Below are 11,660 nucleotides of genomic sequence, written 5' to 3'. Positions count from 1 at the left end.
GGCCGGAGTTTTCAGGGGCTGGCAAAGAGAAGGAGGAAGCAACTGCGCGCTCAAAGCTGAGGCACCAAGAAAAGTGCAGCCCCCAGAATTTTAAGCCGCTTTTGCCTTCCCCTTAGCTGGACGCATGAACAGCACAAGGTATTTTCTCCATGTCTTCTGTCAAATGAAACATTAATTTATGCTCTGATCAACCTTGCTGGCGGTATATTTAGTGGCCCAATTTTAAGGGGATCTATGTGAGAGAGGTAGAAGGATTGATTGCAAGTTTCAAAATGATTGGCGGTAGTTGAGGCGTCTTCCTATTAGCCCATAAATAGATGCAACAGATAAGGTGGCGTTTTGTTTATTGGACTGTAGGCCAGGCTAATAAAATGATTTTCCGGAAAGCAGTCTCTCCCCGTTTAACAATGCACATGAAGCGCTCACTGTGTGCACTTCACATAAGGATGCTCTGTCTCCTCCGCTGGCGGCCAGCTCATTGAATGCACTGCTCAACAGAACATGTCCCTTTAGTCTTTCTGGCAAGTCACCCATGGCTCCTTGGCTCGGGTGACAGGCTGAATTTATAAGAACCCCTTTCTTCGCGACTTCGGCCAAGTGGCTGCATGCGGACGCTTTAGTGAAAGGCGCCATATACTTTTCGACCCTTGAGTGGAGTGAAGTCCATCAGCTCTTCGTGTTTAGAGTGCGATACTTCCTTCCTCCAGCCCCTGGGAGAGGGGGGGGGGGGGGGGGAAACACACAGTCACTTCTCTGCACTTGTCAGGAGGCTGCATCGCCTGGGTCGGCATTCCTTACACTACCGTGAGTGTGAATTATTTTGCTTTTTTTTAAAAGACTGGGGGCATCGCATCAGGTTTTATATTCAATCCTTTTGGAATTAGCAGAACTTCACCCCCAGGAAATCCCCCCCCCCCCCCCCCCCCACACACACACACACACACACACAAGACCCACCTCCCCCGCTCTCAGCTGTGAGTGTTGAATTTGATGGAGAGGATTTAGTTGGGTCAGAGCCACCTCTGGATATAATGGTGCAGCGTTGATGACTGCGGGTCGGAGGGGGAACGAGAAGCGGGCAATACTGCTAACTGTTTTGTGAATGGAGCCAAGGCGGTTTTTGAGCGAACGGCGGCGGCAGGTGAAGGGGTAACTTTAGAAAGGCGCTTGCTTCTGCCCACAATCGTGGACGCCGGCGGAGGCTTGGAGCTTTGAAATCCCAGCACCGATCTCTCCCGACACGACTTTAACATGACGCTTTAGTGTAGCTCTGAGCCACTGGGAGGAAGCATTTGACTGGCGTTTATTTTTTTATACTTTCTTCCCCTCGGTCACGTCATTATAAATTAGCATCGACACCGACTAATTCATCATCTCGGACGGAGATCGATCAAGCCACAGACTCCCACCAATGAATTAATAAGTGTTGGCCGAACCTCCCCCCCCCCCCCACCTCCCCTCTTTTTATTTCCCGGTTCTATGGAAATTTTGCGAGGCAGAACATGAGCTGATTTCAAAAGAGAGGACCCACGTCTTGCCGAGGTAGGTTCCGGGGCACTTGATACGCTTTGAACTGGAGCTTTGTCCCCCAGGAGCTGAGGGCCTGGTTGTAACATTGGCGGATTGGCGAGCGGGTCGGTAAGTTACTGTCAGAAACACAAGTGTTCCCTCGCTGAGCTACAGGTTCACTCCATGTCCCTCGTTCTTTTCTCAGCCCAAGCGGCAACAGAAGGAAAAATCCTACAAACCATCGTTGAGCTGATTTGCATTTATCCACCATCACCCAGTTTTGACATGGAAATCTTTTGCAACGTGGTTTTTTTTTCCCCTATCGTTACCGTGTTTGGCAGATGTCTGATCAGCGTTTTAACTGGTGGCTGGGCGTGTTTTTCTTTCAAATCTCCCGAATAAAGTCGTGTTGGACGTATTCTGAGGGGTTAGTTTTTAGCCTGGGACCGGAGTTTGCAGTTGACGGTTTGACCAGATGGGGTCGCTCCTATGCTTGCTTTAACTGCAGAGCTGTCATTGTCCTTGTTACTCTCGCTCGCTCCTGCTGCAGACCCTGGAACAGCAACACGGTGTCCCTGTGCTGCCTTCCAGTCCGCTCTGATAAATCCGAATCTACCTCCGTCGCTTATGCTGCCAGGCGTTTCAATTGAAGCAGCATAAAGTATTAAAGTTGCAAGTTTAAAATGACAGAGCTGAGATTGGCGTGAGGAAGATTTCCTTTGGTCTGATGTCCCGCGATTATGTAACAGTGCAGGACGGTTAATGTTATGACCTTTGCAACTAATTCAACAATCTGAACAGTATTCAGACTGGTAACTTGAGTTCCAATTTAGCAAACCGTGTAAGCCATTCAGCGGCCGGATAAGGATTCAAAACACTGCATAGATCACAGTGCTTTGAACGAGATAAATAGATAGGACTCGTAATTGTCGACAGCAGGTGAAGGGAAGGGCATTGATGTGCGGTAATGTTGTCAAAATTAAGGAAGGCTTCATTAAAAGATAGACTTTTGTCACCTTTCTAGAGAGGTGATGGCATATTGTGGGCGGCCCTAGCTGTAGGCTAAATGCATGGGATCTCTCTGGACTGACATCAATCTCAAATTCAAAATGTGGGACTTCACGGCAGATTCGATCATCCCGGGGAATGTTGAGTGTTTCTTCAGCCCTCCTTGACTGGCCTTTCTGTCAGAATGCAACAGTTTCTGCAAGTTTCGTAACGATTCCCTCCACCCCACCGCCCCCCCCCCCCCTCCCCATAGCTTCTACTAATACAGCAAACATTGTAATCGCCCCGTTTTAATGGAGTGGAAGATGAAGATGATCATAGATGGGGAATGATTGTTTTTCGGTGCCTGCCCCCGCTGCTTACCCTTCAGTCGGCATTTTTCACGGGGTTTGACCAACAGCAAAAGCCACCAAATGGGCCTCCCCGCCGCTCTGTGGTTATAATGAGCCGCGGAGACTTTCTGTAAGTGTAATGTAAATGCGGGGGAATGCAGAACGATTGCTGTTTAAAACACCACTGTCAACCGAACTGATTCCGTGACTGACCCCCCCCCCCCCCCGCCTTGCCAGAACAGGTAATAAAAATACTTCATCGCCCCCTTTCCCCACCCATCCACCCACAGCCTAGGCTGATATGGGCAGCAGCTCCTCTCGCCATTTCGTTCCCTCAGTGACTCTTGACCCTCACACTGGCCTCACACTGACACTCGGGACATTTTCCTAAGGTGTGTGGAGTGGGCTGTGTGAGTCTCTCCCTCTCTCTCTCCCCCTACCCCCCTCTGTGCACGCTGCTGCCTCGCCGGGTACACATCTGTCTGCTCGCCGATCAGAATATGGGATTTTAATAAAGGCGGCGGAGCTGTCAGGGAACCCGACGGGGGAACGCCAGGCGATTGACTTGCTGGATGCCAAGCGGTGAGGAACTGTGGTCAGGACGGGCAGTGGGAGCCAAGCGCATTGCTTTCTCCCTTGTCTGGTCGCTCTTCAGTGCTGTAGCTGCACGTCAGAAGACTGTGTGTGTGTGTGTGTGTGTGTGTGTGTAGCAGTGCAGTGGGATGCTTGCTTTTTTTTTCTAGGTGTCTTTTTTGGCAATTGGCTGATCTGACGTCTGAATGTGCTCCGTATTGATTCTCACCACTGGATTTTTTTTTGCCGATCTTTCCTCCCACTTCCCCCTCCCCAACACCCCCCCCCCCTTTCTCTCTCTCTCTCTCTCTCTCTCTCTCCCCTCCTCCCACCACCCTCCCCCCCACCCCCCCTCCCTTCCAACACTCCATCCTTTTCTCCCTCCCTGTAGCGCCGCTGAGCTGGACTTGTGGATGATTTCTTCAAGAATCTCAGACTCTGAAACCATGGATGTCCCACCATCCCTTGCAGCGGAAGAGTGCTCCTTTGCGCAGTGAATGAGTGAAGAACATGCGGGGATTGCTAATGGTTTGGGAAACATATGCTCTCTCCGATCCCTCTGCCTCCCCGTGACCATGTCGTGATCCTCTCCCTGGGCCGCCGATTGCTGCTGCTCGCTCCTCAATCCAACCCAGCCGTGGAAACCTGCTACCAGAGACGAGGTGGGGGAGAGAAAATCCGCCCCTGGAATTGATCTAAACACAAAAACCATGAAGAATATCTCCCCGCTTCTGAACAACCTGGTCTTTGAGTGTTCGACGAGACTTTTCCTGTGCCTGTTGTGGATGGGATATTCTCAAGGAATGCCGCACGTTTTAAGATTTGGTAAGATTTTGCATTTATTATTATTATTATTATTTTTTGAACCTCATTCGCAGACGCGCGCTCTCAAAACTTGGATGCGCGATCGGGTCCGACCAGCACGCAGTCAGCCTGTTTGAGCTCCGCTGTTGCCCCGGTTGCATTGGCAGGGGATTGAAATGGTCCCAGTCTGTTTGCAGCAGATTCCTTTTAAAGAAGCCGCTCGCCTCAGCTTTTGCTCCCATCTCTGAATGAGCTGGACCAGCGGGACTGACAGCAGCACTGTTGTAATCTCTAATACCGTCTTCTAATATGGCAAATTGCTATTTTTGAAAAAAAAAAGATTTTTCGAAGCCTATAAACTTCTCGCAGCATTACCCGATTTTGCATAAAGTTTATGTTCCAGTCATATTGGTCAACGCAGATTTTTAAATAAATAAATATATATATATATATATATATATTGCCGGGTTTGGGAACGGAATACTGGCGCCTTTTACTTAACATTTACACCTTGTCTAAGATGCAGAGAGAGTTAACGGGTAGTCTTGGGGTGGAGGGAACAGCCGAATGTCTCACCACCCCCGCAGGCGTTCTGGTTCATTATGTTCGGCTATAAGGCCAAATCGTCCCAAAGGATCGTTCTCAAAACGAGAAGATTAGCACAGAATTGTAAATGGACAGTCTGGGACCGAGGGGCTAGGCTAAAACTGACACCATCCTCTCCAGGAACATGCCCATCACAACTTGTAAATAGTTATTGTTAAGGAGAGTCATAGATACTAATAGTACGTGCACTTCGAGACTGAACAGCTTGCTAATCAACTCTTTTCGTGTGCATACTTCCAGTTTGTCATTAGCCACAAGAGCGAGGAGAGGCGAAGTTCTGTACGGAGTGTAGGCGACAATTAAATATTTGAGATGTACGTGCGAATTCAACTGATATCAATTAGCGCTTTCTGTTTTTCTGTTTGCAAATAATTTCGAAATCAGACTCCTCACCAAGGCAGACTTGAGCAATTAACTAGAGAGAGAGAGAGAAAGAATATCTGCCATCAAATCTCAGCATGCACACATGTCAGTATGACATGACTGCATTAGACTGAAGTCTAAGGGCGCTGGTGTTTTGCAAGGCGGGGGAGGGGGTTGGGGGAGATTGGCGTGGCTCCGGGAGCAGCAAGTCTTAGGGTTAAATGAACAAATGTTTATTGAGTGGCACAGTGATAGCAATCGCCCAAACCGACGGGGTTCCTATTGATTGGATGCGCTGGATTCGCAGTGGTTCATATCTACTTCCTTGTAGCCACAGGTTGGTGATCTGAACTGTTAACATGAAGAGTATTGAGAGCGGCGCGGCTCTCTTAGCAGTGACACGAACGCCACTTTTAACACTCAGGGTCACTTTCGTATACACATACTTCACTTCGGAAAAGACACACGGAATCCACAGCCACAGCTTCCTGGAGGTGAGAAGTATTCACCGGCGCCCGAAGTGCCGCCGTTCAGGAGATACGATAACGTTCGCACCTCACTCTGAAAACCGAAGCAACCCCCTGTGATCATCATAAAACAAACCGTCCACTCTGCTCGCAACAGTCATCCTTTCCAAATCCTTACAGTTTCTAGCCCCCAGCAGCTCGATCTGTGCCTTCAAAGCTATAGTCTGCAGCTTCAACACTGAAAGCCTTAATGGAAATCGCTGCATCAAGGCTGAAATATGACGTTTATGAAATCCGCTTGGGTTGAAGGGATTGTGTCTCAAATACTGTCACCGCAATTCTATTACTGTGCTTCACTAACCCTGCAGGGCGCTTGTAATACCATTTTTGTGCGTGATGTCCGTCATCCAAACTGACAACAGCGGGATCAAAGGATAAACACTACTGTGACACTTCCCACATATCCTGGTCTTTCCGGGTCGAGGTATCCCACAGCAATACCACCGGTCTCCATCACTAAAGGCGATTGGCGTTTTACTCAGCGCTTTCAGGATTGAAAGTTGCAAGCATCTAATCCCATGCGGTCATACAACAATCTATCTGTAGCACATCCACACAATGGTTGTCAACATTTATGATTAGGTTCGAGGCAACAGAACTATAGGCAGGGGTTTCCATTGGAATAGCCCCTGCTTCATTTTTTTCAGGGCTGTCTTTATCTCTGGCGTTTTGAGAGCCAGCAGCCCGCGACTCTCGGCAGAGCTGACGTGAGCTTGACTCACTTCTGTGCGAACAGGTAGTGAGGCAAGTGAGAGGCAGTGAGCACTGTTTATAAGTCAAACTGCACCTTCAGTTTAGCTTAGCGCTCAGGCAACACGCGAGGGCTTGAATTCCTCCAACTATCGCTTTTGAGATGTACCACCATCCCTTATTCTCCTTGATCAACCTCAAAATTGCCATGAATAACATTTCGTATTTATTTTCCTTTTATTAATATGGTGGTGGTGGTGGGGGCCGGGGGGCTGTTATAACCCTTTGCTGTGCTCCGGCATCGAGGAACAGGAAGCCGGCATTACTCTTGACGACACACTACATTTTAAAACTGCCCTATTGCTGCCATATAAAATGTTTCTGCTACCTGAGAATCGATTAAACCAGTTGAGTATAAACATGCCATCTGTGACTGTAACCTTCACACTATCAGTCGCTATGACAATCTGCATTGTAACTCCTTAATTGTTCCACAATCACCTGAATCCGGACAGCGTGTCCACGATGCACTTGGAAAGTGCTGGTGAAATCCAGAACCGGCCGCCTCAAGTAAAAAGAGAACATGCGAAGTGCCAGTGCAAATGCACACAGTATTTAAGTCTGCTTTCAGTTCGCCCTGCGTCAGGTTTAACATGAACAGCACAGCTCAGCACAGACATTGCTTCGGAATAAGTGCAAAGCCCTGTCCTGTGACGGTGTGGCGAATACAATGCCGTGTGGAAGTTCGCTGTGGCGTTTCATTGCTGAATCGTCGGTAATACTAAACGCCTATGTCCTTTTTTTAACCATTAGCTTCATTGACGCACTGTTGTTCTGATCTTTGTGTCCATCATGTGACGATATTTTTGGGGAAACAAAATAAAAAAAACCCTGCAGAGGAGGCTGGCCTGTGGGCCTGTGTTCTGGTTAAGACAGGGAGTTTTATGGAAACGTGTGATGTGACATATCATTGGTTGTGCTGCTGGGGGAGAAATAAGAAGGCATTTGATTTTCAGCACCCAGGACAGCGGCACCTTGTTTGCAAATCAAACCTCGCCAGAGCTGCAGTCACCGACGCGGTTTGAGGCGCAGCCAATGATATTCGCTTTTTGATTCCGAACCAGGACCAATCCTTCAGTCACCGTGAAGAACAACAAGTAGAGAGTCATACACAATCTGCGCCAGGACATTGCCACAGTCAGAACCAATAACTACAGCCAGTAGCAAGATTAGCACCGTAACCCCAGGCTGCAACAACCATGAGCGGAAACATTGTCATGCTTTAAGTCGTATTTACAAGCAGCTCTGTGGTCAGAACCTGCGTTATAACTGCATCTAGACCCAATTAGGAACAGAACTACGCTCCGAATCGGGGTGTATGGTGGTACAGCGCTAATGTCCCTAGCCCAGGAAATTTAGTAGCCTCGGCTCATCCTCTGGAGACATGGGTTCAAGTCCCAACGTAGCAGCTGGTGGGATCTAAGCTCACTTAATGAAGCTAGTCTCTTTAACAGTTACCACAAAGCTTTTTTTTGTTAAAAACCGATCTAGTTCACTTATGTCCTTTGGGGAAGCAAACGTGCCATCCTTACCTGGTCTGCTCTATATGTGACTCCAGTCCCACAGACTTTTAACTGCCCTCTGAAATGGCCGAGCAAGCCACTCAGTTCAAGGGCAATTAGGGATGGGCAACAAGCACTGGCCTCGCCTGTGACGCCCACATCCCATGAAAGAATAAAACAAAACCTCCTTCTGTGATTTTTGATTCATTGAATGATCTAGCACAAGAGGCTTTTCGGCCTATCGTGCCTGCGCTGGCTCTTGGATACATCTAGCCCCAGTCCAATACCGCTATTTTTTTTTCGGTTGAATTATTTATCCAGTTCTCTTGAACATTTATTATCGAATCAACTCCCACCTCCCTTTCAGGCAGCAAATTCCAGATCGAAGCAACTCGCTGCATTAAAACAAAACTCGTCCTGTCGCCCAGGATACCCCTGCTCCTATTTCGTGCGTTCGTATGATATAAGGACATAGAGAATCGTGGTTCAACAATTTATACAGTCACAGCCTAAGCAACAACTAGACTCAGAACCAGAGTTACAACCTCTCTTCCCGAGTTTCCCAGCGACAATTCCCACTTACTATTAAAGAATTATGCACAAGTTCGGCAGAGGCCTGAAGCTTTTTTTTTCGTTGTAGGTGGTGCAGAATGGTAGGGACTAAGACTTTGGAATTGGCCTTTGGAGGGAAAACAGACGGGGAAAGGAAAGCATGAGAAAAATCTGTGCTGAAACCAATGAAAGGCTGGGCTTTGACCAGCGCCCACTGCAGGAAAGTGTTAAAGACACGGGGGGCAGCTACGGTACACTTGACGGTGACGGTGACTGGACGAGCACAGCCTCCCCACACACAGCGAAACTACAGCCCGACTCGAAACAACCAGACATAAAGGAACCAGAGGGGAGGCAGAGAGTAAATAACAGCGGGAGAGTTCAACTTAGCACAGCAACGGGAGGCTTCAAGGGAAATCTTGACTGACTGCCCTGTCGCTGGGTAACCAAAAACCTTCATTTGCTGGGAAAGTTTATAAATGTGATGGTAATATTAAAGAAGGGAGAATGGGGGTGAACGTTGGGGCTGTATTCCGTTTTTTAAAGCTTATTTTTAGCGGCTGTTACTCTTGGCTCACGCTCACATCCCACAAGTTAAACGTTTATCAGAAGGTTTCCTCAGACAGAATGAGAGCTCGACTGAAAGGGAAACTTTTCCACTCCTGCCACAGTTACCACAATTGGACCTCCTCACACCCTGGAAGTGATGTGGGCATCACCATGTTACTGAGCACGCCAAGTGGGATAGATCATACCCAGGCCCTCATCAACGTTTACCTTCGCTGTTAAGTTTCATAGAAAACTCTTGAAAGATATGTTAATTTAGAAGCGCCTGGGCAATAAAGGTGAAAGTATCACTATTGACTATTTGAGATTAAATACAGCAAACTGAGATTCCAATATGATAATACATCAGCCTGATTTTTCTTTGCTGATCTTCCTATCTCTCTCCCTCTTTCTCATGTGTAATTAAACTGGTTGATTGAAGTCACAATAACCCTGGGGCAATAAAACTAGCAATAAAAATGTGTATTTCATGGGATTTGGGGTGGGGTGGACACTGAATTACATGCAGTTGTTACGCTGCAAGAATTTTAATGACTCAATATAGTGGCTGACTGCATAAAATATCCTGTACCAGATTAATTGAAAAGGCAATGGGGATTGTATATTAGTATTATACAACTGAAGAGGGGAATACAAATCATAATAGCAACATATAGCATAACTGATAGCCCAGGATGAATGGCAGATTTGTATGGAACCTGCAGTTTTATTTTGCTCTCTAAACATATAAATTAAGGGTGCCACTAACCTTAAAAGAAACAAGTAATCACATACACATCAGCAACTCACCTTCTAATCATCTGGTAGTTTGCAGAATCTACACAAACATACTCCTTTTATCTTCTTTCTTGAAAATGATCAGTTTCTGGCAGTTAGCTAACCATCTAATGTGTTGCTAATAGTGAAGATTAACAGCCACATGAGCTCCCGTCCATGATGACTGGACATCTGGAGGTAGAAATTCTGCTCAGGCAGTGGCACAAAATGGGTGATCTTGCAATGGCCGCCTGTTATATGTAGTGCCTCATGTTCAGTTTCATTAACAGCAATGAAACTGAATATCAGGTGTTGCATATAGTGGACAACCAATCTAATATTATCTGTTTTGCACCACTACGCAAGTGGAATTTCTACCCCCCCCCCCCGATGTCAGTGCAGCATAACTTCAGTTGACAGCTCACATGTTGTGGCATAAGAATTTATCACTTAAAAAAAAATTCTATGACTAGAATTATTTGGGCAGTATACGGATAGGTAATTGTTCTAAATTGTTCTGGATTTTAAAATTTAAAATAAATGGCAGCTTGAAATCAACAAAATCCACGCTGAATTCATGCCCTGATCAATAGTTCTTTGCGCAATATGTACAAGCATTCATAGTCACATAGACGTTTAAGGCATGGAAGGAGACTGTTCGGCCCATCATATCTGCACTGGTCAACAAAGATTTGACTACACTAATCCCATTTTCCAGCACTTGGCCCATAGCCCTGGAGGCAATGGGAATACAAATGAATATCTAAATACTTCTTAAATGGTCCAAGAGTTTTTGACTCAACAATCCTTTCAGGTAGTGAGTTCCAGGCTCTCACCACCCTCTGGGTGAAAGCATTTCTCCTCAACTCCCTTCTTAGCCTTCTACCTCTTACCCTAAATCTATGCCCCCTGGTTATTGACCCCTCTACTAATGGAAAAAGTGCCTTCCTAACCATCCTATCTATGCCCCTCATAATCTTATACACCTCTGTCAGGTCCCCTCTCAACCGTCACTGCTCCAAGGGAAACAACCCCAGTGTATCCAATCTTTCCTCATAGCTCAGACCCTCCAGCCCTGGCAGCATCCTGGTAAAGCTCCTCAGCACCCTCTCCAGTGCAATCACATCCTTCCTAGAATGTGGTGACCAGAATTGCATGCAGTGTTCCTGTTGCGACCTAACCAGCATTTTATACCATTCCAGAATAACCTCCCTGCTCTTGTATTCTATGCCTCAGCTAATAAAGGCAAGTATCCCATATGCCTTCTTAACCACCTTATCTATCCGCCCTGCTACCTTCAGGGATCAGTATATATGCACACCAAGTTCCCTCTGATCTTCAGTACTTTCAAGAGTCCTACCATTCATAGTGTAATCCCTTGCCTTGTTAGCCCTCCCCAAGTCCATTACCTCATGCTTTTCTGGGTTGAATTCCATTTGTCACTGCTCTGCCTGCCTGACTTGTCCATTAACACCACTCCTTTTCTTTGCCTGGTTCTGAATGGAACCTATGTACCTGACAAGCTTTTAGTAATGAGAAACAACGTGCATAATCATGAACATAAATGGCAAAACCTATAGAAAGTCAATCTGCACCTTGCACATGGAAGTATGTGGTACACAGGGATGCCATTTTCAACAAACACAGCATTAGAGAGTAACTTGGGTGTAAATGATGAAACCCCTCAATTTTTGCAGAAATACATTTAAAAATGAGTCATCCAATCTGTACTGCACTCATTCTGACTAAATGGATACACACGCCAATGAAAATATGAATCTAGTTACATAATGCTTTTAAAGGGATGCAGT

General features: G+C 46.7%; 1 protein-coding gene across 1 annotated transcript in view; it reads left to right on the top strand.

The window, feature by feature from the left end:
- The first annotated feature begins 4,132 nt into the window (after positions 1–4,132).
- Positions 4,133–11,660, top strand: part of LOC121277930 (glutamate receptor ionotropic, kainate 2-like) — a 538,995-nt gene continuing 531,467 nt past the window's right edge. Inside the window, exon 1 of the mRNA XM_041187800.1 lies at positions 4,133–4,247. Coding sequence (XP_041043734.1) covers positions 4,133–4,247 — 115 coding nt within the window. The remainder of the gene's footprint in view (positions 4,248–11,660) is intronic.

This window comes from Carcharodon carcharias, chromosome 5, assembly GCF_017639515.1.
Source record: "Carcharodon carcharias isolate sCarCar2 chromosome 5, sCarCar2.pri, whole genome shotgun sequence".
Taxonomy (NCBI): Eukaryota; Metazoa; Chordata; class Chondrichthyes; order Lamniformes; family Lamnidae; genus Carcharodon; species Carcharodon carcharias.
The sequence above is the reverse complement of the archived record's forward strand: the minus strand, read 5'-3'. Positions and strand labels throughout refer to the sequence as shown.